This window comes from Apodemus sylvaticus, chromosome 7 (assembly GCF_947179515.1).
Source record: "Apodemus sylvaticus chromosome 7, mApoSyl1.1, whole genome shotgun sequence".
Classification (NCBI taxonomy): Eukaryota; Metazoa; Chordata; class Mammalia; order Rodentia; family Muridae; genus Apodemus; species Apodemus sylvaticus.
The window spans coordinates 108720069-108740198 of record NC_067478.1 but is presented as its reverse complement, the minus strand read 5'-3'; the positions used below and the strand labels follow the sequence as shown (position 1 = coordinate 108740198).

The 20130-nt window shown below is 42.7% G+C and overlaps 1 protein-coding gene across 2 annotated transcripts in view; it reads right to left on the bottom strand.

The window, feature by feature from the left end:
* The window catches only part of Dpy19l1 (dpy-19 like C-mannosyltransferase 1), a 97730-nt gene that overhangs the window by 42739 nt on the left and 34861 nt on the right, over nucleotides 1–20130 (bottom strand). For both annotated transcript variants that reach the window (XM_052188795.1, XM_052188796.1), the window contains exons 7-8: nucleotides 11244–11301; nucleotides 775–866 (exon numbers count right to left, since the gene is read on the bottom strand). In XM_052188795.1, coding sequence (XP_052044755.1) covers nucleotides 775–866; nucleotides 11244–11301 — 150 coding nt within the window. The remainder of the gene's footprint in view (nucleotides 1–774; nucleotides 867–11243; nucleotides 11302–20130) is intronic.

The window sequence follows — 20130 nt, the reverse complement described above, 5'->3', positions numbered from 1 at the left end:
AGAGCTGGGCCTCATTTGCAGGGGCTGAAGCAACACTCAAACCTATCATAAGCAAGAACTCAGGGGAAGGCATGAGTGGGGATTTGTGGACTTTTAAAAAGCTCACAATACAAAAGCCACCACAAGTTTGACCTAAAAACGGACTGACTGACAAGACTACATGAGACAGAAGCCACGAACAGGCCCTCTGTCTTCTAAAGTGAATTACAGAGGTAAACGGCCCAAAGCAGTTAGCATAGCAGCCTTCCCCACTGATCCTCAGAGTTCACCAGTCCACCGAATGAGTTCTCAGACCAAAACAGCTTGGCTTTCCAGGCTTTGATCCACAGGCCCTAATCCATGTTGGCGCTCTGGATCAAGGTAATCCATGTCTAAACTCAGAATGTGTCCACTGAAAGAAAAGTTACTTACGCTTTCTCAGTAATACTTAACCTTAATTCAATCCTGGATTTCTGACAGGAATTCTCCTAGGATACCTTGGTCTATGGAAGTGGTTTCTCCATAGCTACTATCTGATATTCACACACTAAACCAGCATCAGGACGCAAAGTCCATGTGCTAGTACCCCCACATGGGATCCTATGAGTTCCGCTCCTGCAGGGCGGGGTTCAGGCCGGCCAATTTCTCCCTTCATTTGGGAGCTGACAAGGTCATCTTAATTTAATGTCAATTTTTATTAAGAAAACAAGACATTCTTTTAAAAAGATTTATGAAACTCTAATTTGTGGTTTAAGAGAAAATAAAACCCCATCAGGAGAAATGAATGAAAGTTACCTGAGAATGTGAGTCACAAGCAACATCTGAAGTACAAGGAATGGGTATGAGAAGCTCTCTCTGAGAGGCGGTGTCCACATCACACGGGTACACTGAAAAACAAATGGGCCACAGGATGCACTTACTCAGTTCTGACAGCACAGGGTGAAGGGGCGATCAACAAACACCAAGCATTTCCCATATGCACTTTAAACAGCACGCTGCACACAAGCGCTGGGCTTTCTGTAAATACAAATGCTGGGAAGGGAGAGGCAAGGCCGGGACACAGGCACCGGGTCCAGGCCCATGTGGACTACACGTATAGCACATACACACTCATCTGTCCACCAGTTAGCCTTTGTTACTGATCCTTTATCTTGAGTATTGTGACAAGTGTTGTGGCAAACATAGGGTGTGGGTAAGTATGTTACAACAATCCATGATATATTATAAAACACCTAAGAACGTGACTGCTCTAGCATGCAGATGTGCTCAGTGCTGGGGGACATGCAGTGCTTACAGCACAACCTGTGATCTCGAACCATATTCCCCAACAGGATACAGGATTCTGTGAAAATAGCTAGTCCTGTATCTTGGGGCATCACTTAGTACCAGAAATAAAGTCTAAGACTGAAAGAACATATGAAAAGTGAAATGCCACCCCATCCTTTTCAGAGACGCTTCTCTCTGCAATGAACAGCAGTGAATGTAGATGCAGGGCTTCCTGCTCAGCCCTAAACAAAACCTTCCTCCCACATCTGCTAGGGCTCAGAGGACATCTTGGAAGACAGGATGGAAAGAACGTAAGAGCCACAAGACAAGAAGAAAGGAAGCAAAAAGTTGTCTCCTGCGCATAATGTAGCCACTGCAGCTATGGCTGCCTGCACTGGGCCTGGACAAAACTGGGGGCAGTCAGCAGGTGACCATGAACCACAGGGAGGAAGGCTGCTGGAGTCCTTCTCCTCTCTGCTGCACTAGTGGCCACTGATAGTCCTGGGAAAAGTCACACTATCAATTGCCTTACAAATATTTAGGTTAACACCCATAGGTCTGTGCTGTTCTCAAGTTTGGCAGAAACTTCTCATTGTTGGGGGTGACTTAACTCAGATTCTCACATGTTTAAAGTGCTGAGTAAGAGGCAAGGATTGCTCAGCTATTAATGGGGCACCTAAATCAACTGGTCCCCATCCCAAGGTCTAGGGATCCTCACTTAAGAGGAGCATAAAGATATAAGATTTGGATGACGGAGGAGTGCTGTGACCCAGACTTCTGCACATGACTTAGCTATTGCACATGTGGATTCATAGCAGCTATGGCTACCTGCACAACCCAGGCAGATTCTAGCATGGATATGGGAGGAGCTACCAAGGGCTCACACCCAGCTGAGGTGCTCTTGCCAGCTGATAGCTGTTGGGGGAGAGGGAGGGTGCTAAGTTACCCTTGTCCCAGTAGGCTGCCCCATATCCATGCATTTGTAGGCAGCTCTGATTGCATTCAGTGAACTAAAATAATGATAACTAAAGAGGGAGCATGAAGTCAGGAGGGGACTGCAGAGAGGCTCTGAGGGACTGAGCAGGTAACTATGACTAAGATATACTGTGCACATATAAGAAATTTTCAACCAAAAAAAACCACTATTTCAAAACAGAAGGTAGGAATCCATTTCTATAAAGTCTCAAACATACCAAACCCATACCAAACCCATCAATAATGACGGAGAAAGGATGTATTTCCCTTGGAGGAAATTAGGAGTGCCAAATGAACTAAAACTGAACAGGCTAAAGCCACCTGTGCCTTAATCTAGAGAGCAGTCTTCAACCTGTGGGCTATGATCTTTCATAGGGGCTTCATAGCAGATATTTATGCTATGATTTATAACAGGAGGAAAGTGACAGTTATGAAGTAGCAAAAGAAAATAATCATAATTTTATGGTTGGGGGTCCCAGCAATGTGAGAAACTGTATTAAAGTGTCATGGCCTTATGAAGGCTGAGAATCACTGTTCTAGAGAATGGCTACATAATTGGTACATATGTAAAATATGTTCAGCTTAAGAGATACTTTAAATGACACTAATATGTGTAAATTATGTACCATGTAGTCAAGGGTACTATTGAATTTGTAGTGATTTGACTATCAAGAATTACGATGACCAGATTATAGAACACTACCTACAAAAGAACCTATGTGTACATAATAACAGTAAAAGAAAGCAAGAGGGAAGATTTGTCTTTATAGAATACCAACTATTAAACATTATTAAAATAAGAGAATCAGGAAACGGCTACTTCCAAAGGCCAACAGAGTAAATTATATAGGCAATGATCATCAATGAGCATGAGCATTTGTAACATGCTTCAAGGAAACACGGCATTCAAAATCTCAAAGTACCAGGACACACACCACTTAGTAGCACACAAAGGAACAAGAACATCTTTTCTACAGACAAATCTGACTACCAACACCTGAGCTATGGGACTGACTGAAGAAATCCAATAATGTGGCAAACTGGTCTCACAAGCCTCTCAACATATTGCAATAAAAATGATACATCAGCTTCTACAGTCTTCAAAAACTGTCAAATCAAGACCCACTGGTGTGGAAATAGACAGGTGCAAATCATGGAGCGTGCACCAAAGAGCGACCCAAATTCTAATGCCCATCCTGTCAAAGTGATGGAGCACTACTCTAGGAGAAGCATTCTAAATAAAATGATAGCTAAAAACCATGTGTGGTCCTTCATCAAATTCTGTATCCAAAACAAAAGCATAAAGGAACTGCCTGAAATAACTGGGAACTTGAGTGTGCAGTATGTTATCACTGAGTTTCTTAAGTGTGAGAAAGTCAGCCATTCCGATGCAGCAGCTTCCAGGCAACACACACCATAGTGTTTAAGGCAAGACGCTACAAAGCACAAATCTCACATCCATATGGAACGAGACAACGCCTGTCTGAAAAGGAGACTACATACTAGTAAGAGCAAGCATGAAACATGGCAAACGGAGAGAGCTCCTGAGATGGCTCAGGGGCAAAGGCCGTCTACCAAGACCCACAAGGGGAAGGAGAAAACCAACTAACTCCGCCACATTGTCCTAACTCTCTTATTAACATACCACACCACACACATAAACATACACACACCACACACTCACACAGATAAACACACTCTCTCTCATACACACACACACACACACACACACACTATATAATAAAATTTTTAGAAGAATTTTCAGAAAAATTGATAAACGAAAGTGAAGGTTAACAAGCTCTTACTTATGTAGGAAATATACAAAAAGTTATACTCAGAGAAATGAAGAAATAAACTGGTGCGTCATAAGATTTTGGGTAGGAAGGACTGGTGCAGGGAAAGGGGAAATTCAGATCCAAGGCAGGAAGCCTCAGGTAGACGAGAAGAATGTCCGACAGAGGACTACTGCACTGCCATAACACAGTGTACAGCACGCTGTGTGTTTAGCATGGCTCGAAGGATACTTTTAATATCTTTAATCACAAAATGTTAGTAATTATTTTGACTAATATATCTACAATGTATACACAGATCATATAATTATCATTTTTTAATTAAAAATGTACTGATACTTAATAAATCTGCTTAGTAACCATGAGTTAATGAGTCTTTAGTGGTTCCATTTAATGCATACTGGGATATTATAACTTCCTGCTATGAAAAAATATTGGGACGATTATCAAAATTGTTTTCAATGATCTAAGAACTGTTTTCCAAATTTTATATAAGCAAGATAATCATGCCAATAAGAAATCAGTATCATATGGATTTGTATCTTAATCTTAGTCCAGTTAGCAATATCCAAGAGACTCAATATCCTACTCCAGAGACAGCTGCTCATCCATGCTCTCTGCTGTCCTAGTCACGACAGGCAGGGAGATGGGAAAAGCTAATGAATGGATAAGGAGAGTATGGAACATATGCACCACAGAATCCTGTTCAGCTGCAAAGAAAATGAAATGAAATTAGCAGGTAAATGGATACAATTAGAAAATACTGCACTGAGTGAGGTCAGGTGTGTGAAGAAGCAAGGAAGAGTCCTAGAGATGGGGACGGCAGGAGGCAAGTACTACAAAGGAAGTCGTGGGGATACAGCAGAGTCAAGGAGAGGTGACGCCAAGGATGCTTGCAAAAGCCACAGGGGAAAAACACTGCATACGCTAACTTAACATTTGTGTGTACACAAGTGTGTGTATGATGCAATTACACCACATAGGGTGATGACGCTACCCCTAATACCTAATAAAAAACCCCCGGAGTCCCAGGTACAGAGAGCTTCCCTTCAATTTGTTGATGAGAGGAATAAAAAGCGTCTCCAATATGGCTATTTCTTTCCAGTGCCTTTGGCTGCCTTCTAGAACATGAAGAGAGACCTATTGCCAAAGACACCACAAACTTTGGACATAAGGTTTGGAGAGCTGTGACACAACTGGACTGACAGCCTCCTCCCTGAGGACTGGTTCCATGGTATCAGAAGGTGACATGGAGTTGTCAGCAGGCCTACCCAGCTGAAAAGCCCATGCAATGACTGGAAGGGCAGATCTCTACAATGGTGCAATAGGCCCACTTTTGTCTTGGGTATAAACAGAAGCTATCAAATTAGACTTGGCCTGCTCAACAGGAGGGAACTGATCATATAATCTAGCTAACTACCCATGCTGGAGAGGTCACACGCCCGAGGAGACAACCTCCTGCTGCCATTCTTCTAAACCAAGATAATTTCTAACTATTTTAAGTTATGCGACAGGTTCAGTGGTGCTCCCCCAACCCACGGAGCGTCTGTACAGAGAAAAAGGGAACTATTACACGGACCCTCAGCTGATGCAACTGCAGAGCTGAACGACTGTGGGGTGCCCAACGCCAGCTGGCAGACCTGCACTACCACCCCTATGCCTAAGACTCAAGCGAAATCACAGAAGAGGGGACAGAAAGACTTGAAGAGCCAAGGCCTCGGATGACTACTTCTAATAGTGTCTCCTAGACATGACAGAGAAAATGCACCCAAGAGATCTCATCAGTGTGGCTGCCTGAGACGAGACAAGCACAGTGACAAACCAAGTGACAGGCATGTGGCCCCACCGTGATGTGAAATGCAACATTTGACCAGTAGCTCCTCAAATAAGAAGAGTTCATTTCCTGCAGAGATGAACATACCAGTAGCTTGTCTAATACAAACAATGCTAAATGGACAGTTTGCATTCACACATGCACATACACACACACACACACACACATACACACACACATACACACACAGCAACGTAATTAAGCATAATAAATGAGAGGGGACACAGGAGGATTTAAATGGGTGAGAAAGGAGAGCATTGTATACGTTAAACACTGAAGTTCTCACACATAAATGAGTATATTTAAGAAACTAGCATGAGTAAATATGCTGTGGGTAGCTTTAAAGGATTAACTAGATATGGCCCTCAAGTCAGTATTTCCATCTACCTTCACTTAAAGTGAAATTTTGAAATTTTCAAAAGGCTTTTTTTATTTATATGTGAATATATTCATAGTAATATTTTTATATAAAACATTGATCATACAGGTATTTTTAAGTCTCTATAAAAAAAGCTAACAATCTTGTTTCACAGAATAAGGGATTTCTAGCAGTTAGAATCTAAAGCAGCGAGGGCTGGCGCAATGGCTGAGCAGCTGCTCCTCCGCTCAGGGAGGCAGCTTAGTTCCCAGCACCCACAGCAGACGTGTAAGTCTAGTTCTAGGGCATCCAATGTCCTCTTTTGGCCTCTGCAAGAACCCACACATACAGACACACACACACACACACACACACACACATACATACACACACAGACACGCACAGACACACAGATATAGAGACACACACACAGGGATACATACACACACCCAGACACACACATTTACTGTACAGAGCCATATTGGGGTGTCATGCCACTTGGTAGGAACTGCACATTGGTCAAGGCGAACTCCCTCTCCCAGCCTTTGTTGAGCAGGGATTCCTTCCTGTGCTAGTCAGGATCCTGCTCTACCTAGGGTGGAGTGCTCAGAGTGAAGGTGAAGTTCATTGTTCCTCCAGGTCTACAAATTCCTGAATTAAGCAGGTGACCCACCCAGCTACCTGAGCAGTGGAGCCAAGAATCCCCAGATGACTTCTCCAGAACTCAGTCTGGAGTCTGGGGGGAGGGGCTTGCCCAAACTGTTAAATGGTCTGACCACCATTAAAGTTGGGGCCTCGATCAGTAAACTATCATCCTGGCCTCCTTCTTTTCGCCATTTCCCGATCCATCCCTATCCCTCAGCTTCTGTTCCAGGAACCCAGTTCCGAGTAGCTGCAGGCAGCTGCAGAATGCAACAACTTACAACATTGAATACAATACTAGCTGGTTCGGTTCTGTTCTTTGTGGGGCTGGGGATTGAATGTAGGCCCTGGCAGATGCCAGGCAAGCATCATTAGCTGTATCTCCCAGCCCCATACAGAGGAGTCCTTTGTATTCTCTCCACTCCCCACGCCCACCCCAGTTTCTTTTGTTTACAAAGGTTTCTGACAAATCAAGTTAAGAGAAGCATTTTGTTCTTGTTTTCCTTCAATGGCTTGTGGTAAACACTGTGTAAGCTCACTTTCCCTACATCTTCAAGAGCTTCTTCCTTCTGTTCACCATTTTCCTTGCCTGGCTGCTGAGATTGTCCTTCCCGTCCTGAGATCTTCCTATGCTATCTCTCCACATTGAACCTGTGATGCACACCTAGCCAGGAGAATGGCAGCGTGGGCAGTTGGGACACCTGGCTTTGCCCGCTGTCTCTGATCGACATGGAACCCATTCTCCCTGTAACTCTGAACTACTCTGCTTATCTTCTGACTTCCACAGTGTCTTCCTATAGCCTGGGCTCCATCATATTTTGTTTAAACACCATTTTTATTAATTCTTTGAGGATACATAAAACATATTTTGACCATCTTCATCTGCTTCGCCATTTTCTCTGTAACTGCACCTCCCCTCCTCCCCCAGTTTAAAGGCCAGCCACCACGAGTCAAGCCCAGTGTGTGCTGGCCCTGTGGACATGGTCCACCTACCATGGTGTCTTGTTAGCAAGAAGCCTGGCGCTCTGCCTCCTCACGCTCTGGTGGACTAGCTCCTCTGAAAAGGGTGGGACTTCTTGCTCACCTTCCGCACTCTATACTGGGAGTTTGTCTAGTTGTGACTTATACAGATCTTGTGCATGCTGTCACACTCACTGTGAGTTCACATATATAACTCCCCTGCAGTGGTTGGAAATACTATTTCCTTGATGTTAACCACAACCTCCAGCTCTGCCCATCTTTCTACCTGCTTTTCCTGGAAGAGCCCTGAGTCTCCTTGGGGAGGATGCATTGTCTATGTCCCCTCTGGGGCTGAGTAGTCCCCAGTCCCCACTCACTTCAGTCAGTATGCAGCACTATTAACCTAGAGCACATATTTCTGGTCTTAATGCCAAGGAAATATCCTTGCAATCTCATCCTCATGTTTTACCCTGGAATGCAGACGCTAGGTGTGGTCACTCATAATGCGGGAAAGTCCCTATGTTCCATTTTCACATAATTCAGATTTTAAGTTTTCAAATTACTTTTTAACGTTGTGTTAATCCATTTGTGCCACACATTATTTTAGGTAACCGGGAACAAACCCAGTATTTCGAGACTATGAAGCAAGTACTCTTCCCTCAAGCAATATCCCTTGCCCTATGAACAGGACCGTTCTTCTGTTAAGGCAAATATTTCTTCGTAATATCATCAGTGGGTAAAAAATTTTATAATACACCAAATACTATATCTTAGATCCAATATTAAGACAACTAACTAGTGAAAATAGAACTTAAAAGCAACTAACAGGCTGCATCTGTGTTTTGGCATGTGAATAATTCACATCTGTGAATACGTAGCTCTTCTGTGAATACGTAGCTCTTCTCTGAATACGTAGCTCTTCTAAGAAAGTTAAGTGGTGGGGCAGCAAGATGGCTCAGCAGGTATAGGCTCCTGGAGCCACCCGATAGCCTACATCTGATCCTCAGAGCATACATGGAGAACAAGAAGCAGACATCTAGAAGCTGTCACACAATGCCATGTCACATGTGCCCTTAACAACTCACAGAATAGACAAATACAATTTATCTCACACTACAATATTCTACAAAGGTTACTAGATGCATGAATGGGTATAAGCAGAGTAGATGGTTCTTGACACACAAAAATTGGACACTTTAGAAACACACAAACACACACATACACACACACACTTGTTTGTTTCACAGGTCTCATTGTGTTGCCCTGGCTGACCAAAAATCAACAGACCAGACTGGCCTCAAACTCACAGAGAGCCACTCTCTTGCCTCATGAACACAGAGAGAAAGGCACACACTCAGCTAAAAATAGTTTTAGAACTATTAAAATTTAGAAGAAAATGAGAACTGAATCTGAAAGCCAAATGATAAACAAAATTACAGCAACATTTTGGTTACATGAATTCTTACCAACATTTTACCAAAACTGTAGTATATGCTCTAAAACTAAAATGTCATTGCACAAATATATAACATTTCTGCCATAAACTAGCAAATAAATGTAACAACTACTCATTTCCATGAAACTGACATTCTAATTTTAGTTGTTTCATGTACCTTTTCCTATGAAAATGATATCTAACTAAGTATGTTTTAAATAAATTAAATGGGTAAAAAAAATGTCAAGAGGGAAAAAAAAACCTAAAAAAGTCAACTAATCTTTTTGGAATGGAATGATTTTAAGAAACGATGTTCCTGCTACTTGAGCATCGAGAATGTAAGAAAAACGTAAGGAGGGGAACTACTCACCCAGGACACTGTGAGGGCACAAGGGCCCTCTATGCACCACAACAGTGCCTTTTTTGCTGCAGCTGGATCTACATATTCAGTAGCCCAAGCCCTGCATCCGATTCTGAACATACAATGCTCCCTTGTCGCAGTAGTAAGCAGTTATTTACCGTTTCGCACATCGTTCTCATAACCAGCTTTAAAACATCCCTTGACCCAGGCTATTACAATGTGCAGAATCGTCAGGAAAAAGCCAGAGCCTTCCTTCTCACCGCTGGCCCAAGCAGACTGCAGCAATGCACTGTTGCTGCTGTGCTCACACTCAGACGCTCTAATCCAAGCAGCTCTGTGTCTTGTCAATCACTCTTCTAACCTGTGCATGTTCAAAGACTGCAGACACCCAGGGCAGGAAGAGAAAAGATGCAGACATCTCACACATCTTTTTCCTTCCCCATACAAGCATTTCCATGAGAAGTCTAGTCAGACATAGCATTAGAAAAATCACTAAAAGTATGATTAACATAGAGGAAGAAATGCATTGGAAATCTGGATTTATTAGAATTTTGTCTGAAAACTATTAGTGATGAATAGAGCTATCAACCTGAGCTAACACGGTGTGGTGGCTATTCCTGGTTGTTAACTTGACTATATCTGGAATGAACTACAGTCTAGAATTGGAAGGCTCACCTATGATCCTAATTTGGAGGCTCAGAGATATAAGTTTCTGACCTGGATCTTGGCATGGAGACCTTGAAGCATGGTGGCTAAGACAAGGAGATCTCCGAGTTCAAGATCATTTGGGATTAAAGGCATTGATGCATGCGCCTTTAATCTGGGCCACACCCTCTGCTGGAGACCCACACACCAATAATCTGGGCCACACCCTCTGTTGAAGACCTACAGCCTTTAATCTGGGCTACACCCTCTGCTGGAGATATAAGGACATTGGAAGAAGGAAGATTCTCTCTCACTCTTCCTTGCCTGCTTGCCTCTTGGGACTGAGAAACTGCTAGATCCTTGGACTTCCATCAACAGCTGCTGCTGACCATTGTTGGGGAGTTGGACTATAGACTGTAAGTCATCGACAAATTTCCTAACTATATAAAGACTATCCATACGTTCTGTGACTCTAGAGAACCCAAACTAATACACACGGACATGGCACTGAATATTTTAAACCATGTATTAGGCACTTTACACATGCGGATTCACCTGATTTATGTAAAACTCTATGAGATAGATAGCATGACTTCACTTATAAAGCAGAGGAATGCGCACAGACCAACTGACTTGCCTAGATGTCACAGATAATAAATGGAAAAGCTAGGGTTTGAACCCAGGCAGCACAGATCCAGAGACTTTGCACCTGGCAATGTTGCTATTTTTGCACTGCCTTGGATAGTTGCAAATGTGTAGGTTTGGAAAATAGTCTGAATAGGATATTTAGAAGTATACTGCCCCTAACATAAGAGTCACTGGCTTTAAAATCAGACTATTCACTCAAATCAGTAAGACTCCCGGTCACTTAAGAGATCACTAATTTAAATTTGGGACAAAATAACTGGATCACATGTCTAAGAAACACTATTACAGATTAAACATAAGAAAATTAATTAGAAGCCTGAATTTCAATAGTGATTATGACTACTTACCTCTCCATGATTGAAAAAAAAACACAGCACTGTGATCACACCTCCCAATCGGCTGCCACTGCAAAAGAGGGTAGGAAAATGTGATTAACTCCATGTCAGAAATGTAGGTCAATCCTTATCTAAAACCTTAAAACAGTCCCACGATTTCCTGCCGTCAACAGAGACTGCTTCGCCACAAAAGACCTCTTCTGTGCTTATTTACAAAATGCTTGATTTCTTCCAAACTATCACTAGTCAAAATACTTCTCAGCTGAATGAGATAACAAATGTCCAAGACCCAGCACTTGAGATTCAGGCAGCAGAATAAAGAGTTCAAGGCCAGGCTTAGCTACACTGGAATATGAGGCCAGAGTATGAGACCTGGTCTCAGAAAAACAAAACCACTGCCTTATTTACCAACTACAAAATGTGCACACTCAGGGGTTAGGTGATGGGGAACTGAAAGGCACCCTTTAAGAAAGTTAGTGGCATTTCTGCATTTGTCTCTCCTTCCAAACCATTCTCCATAGCCATGTAATTTCTAGTGTAAGTATGTCATTTCCATCTATTTGATATTTGTTCTTTTCTACATTATTAAGATTATTCTTAATCAATACTTGTTACCAAAGGCATCTTTAAATCACTGTGAAATAGTGCACAGGCCCAGAGCACAGCAACTTCTTCATCTCTTTTTTAATGGATGTGCAGATATTTTTCAGCCTCTTGTTATGTCACATGTAGAAACGTACATGCTCCTGCTTCTCTTCCCCAGGACAGACTTAGACATGGCCCACGCTGGTAAGCACTTGGTCACTTTTTCCCACTGACATTTGAATTTTTACTTCCCTCCCTATCTGTATGGAAGACCACTGTACTGCTTCAATGAAATGCACACATTTCTTCCATAAAGTGCCTACAAATGCCCTTAAGTATTCATACTACAACTGTCTGCTTCTCTGTTTAAATACCGTGGTGATCAAATGGCTGGCTGTCGTATGTGACACAAATTATAATGACATAATTTATAGTGTATTTAGTTAGAACTTTAAAGATATTATGTGGCTAAATATGTCAATAGTTTTATTTCTTCTTTATTGCATGCCCTGTCCAGGAAGGTTCTTTCTATTTCAAAATTTTATAAACAATCACCTAAACTTTCCTCCAGTGCCATGTTCTCCCACTTAGATCTTTCACCTGGAGAGCTCTAATCTAGTCTCTTTCAAGTTACCATTCATGCGAAAACACTGAGCACGTAAACCTCCCTGTCTCAGAGAAATGCACCCCAGCCTGTCTCACACAGCAGTTCCCTACAATCGAGAGCTTTTTCTATTGCAGTCAATTGATTTAATTCTGTAATTCTTTTTGTCACATGGCACGATTTTTATCCTGTAAGATTCTGGTTACTCTACTGCATCTCAGGAGAACTCCCCAGGCCCAGCCACTCATAGAGACCATTTTCTGTGATGCTCAGCAACTCATTCTGCACAGAGTATGATCTAACAGCCCCCTTTTCAAAACAAATGTTGTTTTCGATCATAATGGCACTGAATTTATGTACAATTTGTGATGGGATGGTCTGTTTTCCTCAATCACTAAATATACCACTCCTCATTCATTTAATTCTAATTATATTATGTCAAAGAAAGTTTTAAGAACAACACATCAGTCAAGTACTAAAGTTAATCCTTCTACAAATACAGAGAATGTGGTAAAATCTAACTGTGCTGGTTGTTTTCACACATTCAGAATGTGACAGGTCACATAAGCCAAGGAAAACATGCCAAAGATTTGATGTACAGAGCCAAAATGCTCAGTTTTATAAAAATATACAGTAGCCTGTCTGTACAGAGACGACATTATTTCTTATGTTCCTATAGCAATGAGCTCTGGAGACAAGTCATTCTCTGATTATAGTAAAACACATAAGACAAAAAGAAACATTTAAGAACTTAGAATATTCCCTTTTTAAAATTTCCCTTGAGCAAAACGGAATCCAAACAAACTTTTCTAACTTTAGTTTTTCTTAATGAAAAAGGAGAGGAGACGAAACACAGAAGAAGTGCCAAGCCTGACCAAATCTCAGGCTGGCACTACCACAGCGGGCCATCCTCCGCAGCTACTACCAGCCAAGGCTCTGAGCCTGGGCACTCTCCAAAGGACACATCCCTCTCACCAAAGTGCGCAGCACAGGTTCCAGACTGGCCTTCTGACTTCTGTGCCTAACTACGCAGGGAGGGAGGTTTTTCTGACCCACTTTCACATTGTGCAAAGCTGGGAGGAGGAGTAGAGCTGGCTTGCCTCTAAGGAATAATTTGAGTTGAAATCACTATTTAATGCTGTGACTTGCAAAAACAAAAATCAAAATCAGTGTCCCTAATACTAAGCTACCATTCTGACCCTAGAGACTGCCACGGAAATGTTACTTAGCTAACCAGAAAACGATGTGGCAATTAAAATATTTAAAATTGTTTAATTTTCCCCATTACAGTTGATATCTTAGTATTCCTCTTTTACAATATATATCACTAACCATCAGAAAGCATGAAAACCACCACTGTGCAAATTTATAAAACATGATAAACTTGCTGAACATCTGTCACCTGCACTCAATAGACTTCACTGACCCTTTCGTATGTGATCTGTGTGTGTGTGTGTGTATTAGTTGTTGACATTAGGTATCTTCTTCTATGACTCTCCACCTTCTTGTTTTGAGGCAGGGTCTCTCTGTGACCTACAGTAGCTGACCTACTAGCTGACCTACAGTAGCCCCAGGCATCCTCCATTTCCGCCTCTCAGCACTGGGGATTACAGGTGTGTACCTCTATCCTACCTGGCTTTTTACAAAGCCACCAGTGACCTGAACTCAGGTCGGCATGCTTGTACAAGCACTTTATCAACTAAGCAATCTACCTGGCCTCTTTATTGACCCTCGAGCCTCAATGACCTTAGATAGAAAATTAAGGAAGGACATTAAAGCTTAAAATTTAAAATATCCATTAACAATGTTCCCTAGTTCTGAAATTGAATAATTCTATACTCTTTCATACTCCTTGATTTCTAAAGACTGAAATCAATTCTCAAATTTTAATGGGTTTTATTAATCCTCTGAATGACAAATGTTAATTTGTTCTTTGTAGAACTACATACAAAATGATGGAACACAAACTATAACATCTGAAAAAAAGAAAAGCACATTCAAGGTTTTAAAATTATAGCAAATAGCACTTGGAATGAGTTTTCTTATGTAAATACTTAATATATAGGAAAGAGAAAAATATGGAAGCTAAATGGAGAGTTCATTCCCAAGTTTGGGAACTAAGTCTCTGATACCCTGCTAACCTAGTGAAGAAAACACCAGAGAGGTCTGAGTTGAGAGCCTTCTCCCTACAGAGATTGGACTCAATGGTATGATAAATACAGAGAAGAGTGGGCCGGTGAGAGGGCTCAGGGGTAAGGGCCCCTGCCTCCCAAGCTCCGAAACTCAGGCACAGTCAGAGTAGAGGATCAACTCAATGGGTTCCTCCATTCTTGAGCCACGGTTCCTACATGGCATCTACACATAAGTACACAATAATAATGACTTAAAAAGAAGAAAGTAAAGACAAAAAAGGAAATGACGACCAAAGGGTTTAAAAACATAATCTCTGCTTGGTCCTGTTCAGGTCTCCAGCTCATATTACAACTAGTCAATGTCTTTATTTTAACTGTGTCTGTCCCTATCACCGTGGCAGGAAACACATACTTAGCGCCAGACCAAGCCCTGCCACAGCAGGCTTCCCACTCAGGGATAGCACCTGAGCATAAACAAATACTTAAATGGCACTCACCCCAAAGGCTCCTGGTGTTTACTGGTTTGGGAACCTGGCTGTCAAACATGCCACTGCTGTCCTGAGACACTGCCCAGACACAGGAACCAACTCATTGTCAACAGTATGTGGTCAGTGGGGTCTGCAGCACTGCGGCCTTCCCACTGTGCTCTCCATCCAGGGGGAGGGCTCACTGTGCTGCCCAGCCACTGCTTCCCAGGGCCTTCCCCTGCAGCTGCTGGGACCACCATGTCTGTGGTGCAGTTGCTTCCCTGGACACTCCAGCTCTGCCTGCTAATGTCTGCAGTCTACACACTTCTTTTACAGCGCTCACACACACACTAGCCCAGGCTGCCACCCTCTTCTACCAGGAGGAGGGCTACAGCTCATGGTCTCCTTTTCTCAGGCCTGTTACCTTTCTCTAAACATAATGGCGTGCCTCAGACAGCCACCACCCACAAAGCTCTTCATAAGTGAGCTGCACAAGCCATCCCTGTGCTCCCACACTTGGCCACCATTCTACATCTCAATGTCAATCCAAACATCAACACACGTTCAAAGGTTTGCATTTGTCTGCCATGTCTCGGTCAGTCTCAAGTGAAATGCCCTCGTGGACTTCAGTGTATAGAACAGTGTAATGAGCAAGGCGGACACAGAGCTGGACAGCCAGTGTCCTGAGGCTTCAGGGTTTGAAAAGACAGCGATGGGGAGGAAAGTGTGGGGACTTGAGACGCTCTGACACACCCAGAGTAGAGCCAAGGGCAGAGGCAGGCACAGGCACCTCCCAGGAGTAGGCATTGGTCATCATGTGAAAGAAATGTCATTTCCTAAGACAGTGAAGTCATACAAGGGAAAGAATTTGGAGAAAAGATGCTAGTATTTTCTAACAACAACATTCATCATTTTATGCATACCAAAGAGAAATACTTATCTTTAAATATTCATATACAACTGTTAAACCACATGGGTTGGACTAAAGATGGGACAGCAGGCCAAGTTACTAGAACATTCAGAAAAGTTTCCTAGGTGCAACACAGTCTATTTAAGACACAGCTTAGCAAACCCTGCGTGGGTGAGCAGTGAGTGCCTGCGCTCAGTGAGACACCTTCAGGATTAGAACACATCACATAGCTGTAGGAGCGGGACAGGTATAAAATACATGCTCATGAGAAATTTCACAGGTAGGAACCAGTGGAGAGCTGACACACTGATAACAGAAAGCATTCCATTCGACCACAAAGCCTCCCAAAAGGCACTGGAGCCGATCCCGGAGACACGGTAATGACAGTTCACTGCAGATGCTAACAGGGCCTGAACAAAGTCACATGGGGAGATGAGAACGGGTAACTCTGCTGGGCCCTTGGGCCTTCTGTAGCACATCTAGAAATCAAATCCTACTTTCAAAGTGTCTCTGCTACCGAGAGAACTCCTCTGACCTTCAGTGACTAAGGAGACTGGAAGGACAGAAGGAGGAAAGATGAACACTGTGCCCTAAAGCCTGCCGGGGTATGTGCTGGGAAGGGCACTTTCTGCTAACTCCAGCTACAAAAAGCAGAGGGAAGGGAGAGTCGAGCCTACACAAGAAAGAGGAGGAAAGCATCAGAGACAGAGCACAGTGGCCTCAGGGCGCTCCCTGGTCAGCAGATAAAATGGACAGAAATGCATGGAAAAAAAAAAGACTCAATTCTAAGAAAGCTAGCTCAGCACAAGATGCAAAGGTAAAAAGTGAAAGAGAACCAGGAGAGTATGTGGGTGACAGCACCACACAGGTATCGCGCCCACAGACCAACTCACTCAGGAATGAAAACACTTGAGAGTGCAAGTTCCCCTTACTGCTTGCTCTCCACATGCAGACACTGCTGGGCCACAGAAACAGAGCTGTGGACAAAAGGGGTCTTGGTCTCCTCTACAGATTTCCAGACTCATGGAATCTGCTGGTCTGCAGGTCCCACTCTCTTAAAAGTGTCACCTTCTCAAGTTCTAAAAGCTCTCTAACTGTTGCACTAAGGATTGCCAGGCTCCAGAGTCACTCTACGGAAACTACAGTTCAAGGGGAAATTAAGCATAAGAAACAATGTCACACACACACACACACACACACACACAGAGAGAGAGAGAGAGAGAGCCAGAAAAATTGTGAATCCAGATTCTTTCAAAAGTTGAAATTTTGCTAAGGAAGAGAAAGTATAACAGAATGGGGGAGAAAAAGAATCCTAAAATTTTATTTTTAAAACTTCTAATATCTAAACAACTTGGACATTGAGAAGAAAGGGAAAACAACAGGTAAGAAAGTCATCTCAGAAACACTACTAGACAAAGTATTCATGCAGACTGAGGACAGTGATTGTCCAAGATGCAGAGCCCAGAGTGCCACAGACAGAATAAACTGTCATCTGTTACACTGAGACTTTTGGGTCAAGAAAGGTAAAAAGACAGATGGAAAAGGGAACAGATAGGGGGAGGGGCAGAAGGAACTGACAGAAGGCATCCCTGCTGTGGGGCAATTGGTCCAAGATAAAACAACCACCTTGGAGGAAAGCTCCTTAAGACACAGATTATCTGAAGGAGGTGAGACACTCCATCATGCACAGAAGCTCATTAAGCCCAGACAGCAAACAACTGAAAGACTTCAGGAAGTCCCTGAAACTCATCAAACTGATCAGGTGCCTCCCTCGCCAAAATATATAACTGAGAGGCTAGCTGCGCTTTCCTGGGAAGGCCACTCTCTAGCATGCTGTGCTACCTGCAGGCTGGGAAGGCCACTCTCTAGCATGCTGTGCTACCTGCAGGCTGGGCAGTAGCGCCAAGCTCTCAGCCTTAGGAGCTGTCACCCATGCTTGAGGGGGCCACAGCAAAGCATCTGTCTTTGAGTCATTTCTACTCTTTTAAGTTACCCCTCAACCTTATTTCCATAAGCAACTGCGATAAAACTCAGTGGTTGAGCAAGTTGATTTTGCTGGAATCTTTAGGTGGTAGTCTGCCAGTTCCCTATCCAAGGTGACTAGATTCTTTACATCTTCCCAGAAACAGTATCATACAACGAAGCTAAGAAAACAGCAAAACAAGCCTTTACTTTCTAAGGAAAAACAGAGTCTGGAACAAGGCAAACAGCAAGAGTAGAAAGGAAAGGAGGGAGGAAGGGAGGAAGGGAGGGAGGGAGGGAGGGAGGGAGGGAGGGAGGGAGGGAGGGAGGGAGGGAGGGAGGGAGAGAATAAAGAAGGAAGGAAGATTCAAATCTGCAAGACAAATTTATTTTAAAATGACCTTTAGGTTTTCTTGTTGTTTCCCAACTACAAAAAAATGTGATTCTCCAAAATAAAGGCACATCTAAGAAAGAGGCCACTACAGAATTCCAAATGAAGATAAATGCAAAGGGGAGAATCTCAGGATGATGCGGACAGAAGGCCCACAGAAGCTGTGGGTCGCCTAGGGTGTGTGCCATCTTAGACAAGTGAAGGCAGCCTAGTGAAGGCCTCCCTGCAGGGACGCCGAGCAAGAGAGCCTCCAGATGAGGAATACAAAGGTGGGCTGCTGAAATAAGAAGTAAAAAATTACGAACTTATAGTTCTGTTGTAAAACTGGAGGATTAATCAGAATATCGAAAACCAGGGAAATCAAGATAATAAGCGATTATTTACACAATGAGTTTCACATTAAGATTTTGGTGTCATTCCAAGATGATACATTACATGAATCACAAATACTCCAACATATAAAAGCCAAATCTAAAATCTTTCTGGTCAGGTCAGGGACATTCACTGTGTAATGACTACCACACTAGCTATACATTCCTTAGCTTTGGCTTGTTAGTAGATACACAGAAGCCAGATGCTGTCTGTCATGCAAATGACTGTGAGAAGCAAAGCCATAGGAAGACCCCAGATGGTATTGAACAGATATTCCTATCAAATGGAATTGAACAGATATTCCTATCAGATGGTATGAACAGATATTCCTATCAGATGGTACTGAACAGATATTCCTATCACATGGTATCGAACAGATATTCCTTTCAGATGGTATTGAACAGATATTCCTATCAGATGGTATTGAAGAGATATTCCTATCAGATGGTATTGAAGAGATATTCCTATCAGATAGTATTAAGCAATATTCCTATTACCACCCACCCACCCTCTCAAAAATTTTAAGGTTTTGCTACTTTGGGTTTAAAAACCACTGGAAGAAAAACTATCTGTAAAACAGACTGAGGCAACCACGCTGCCTCTGAAATATGGCTGTGTGATAAAAACTGAAGAATGAACCCAGGGAGGGTACATCACAGGGGACCTGTAAGGTCACAGACACACTGCCTCCTTCTCTTCCAATTTGTGCTGCAGTTAGAAAGTCAATGTAGTGAGTGACACCAAGAAAGAAAGCATGATCACAAAGCCCAAATGACACTAAGAAGAGCAGATGAGACGCTGACAAGGAAGAGTAAGTGGACGAGAAAGACAAGCCTTAACTAAGAACACCTAAGGCCTGGGACTGCCGAGACCTTAGTAATGAACTGTGATGCAGGAGAGCACAGTCTGGACCCCTCTGGACCTCATTCAGTCTTATATTACTTTAGGTGAAACACTGTAAAAATAAAATAGCACTCTCCATGAAAATGAAATAAACAGTTCTTTTTCTTTCATTACTCAGCATATGTAAATAATAAATTAAATAAAGCTATGGATAATTTAATTTCTGTAGAAAGAACATTTAAAATGCAGAGCACATGCTCTGAGGCTCTGTCTACATTCAAATCCCAATAATGCAACTGAACAGCTCTCAGGAGATCTTAGAAAAATTACTTAATATCATCTAAACCTCAGTTTCATCTAAAGCCCAGTTTGGTGGCCCCTAGATAGCTTAGGAATGGGAACTGGTCACAAGGAATCGAAGGCAGAGTTGAGCATTTAGGAGTTTTTATTCTTGACCTCCATAATCCAGGAACAGAAAAGTGGTTAAAGTTCACGTTGACAGCAGAGACTTGCTCTTCCCTACAGTACAACGCTTCCATCAAACAACAAGAAGACTAAGTTTAGAAAGCTTCCAAATGCCTAGTGGAGGAAGGTTCACAGATGAGGCTCAATGAGAAAGCAACAGGCCCTGCT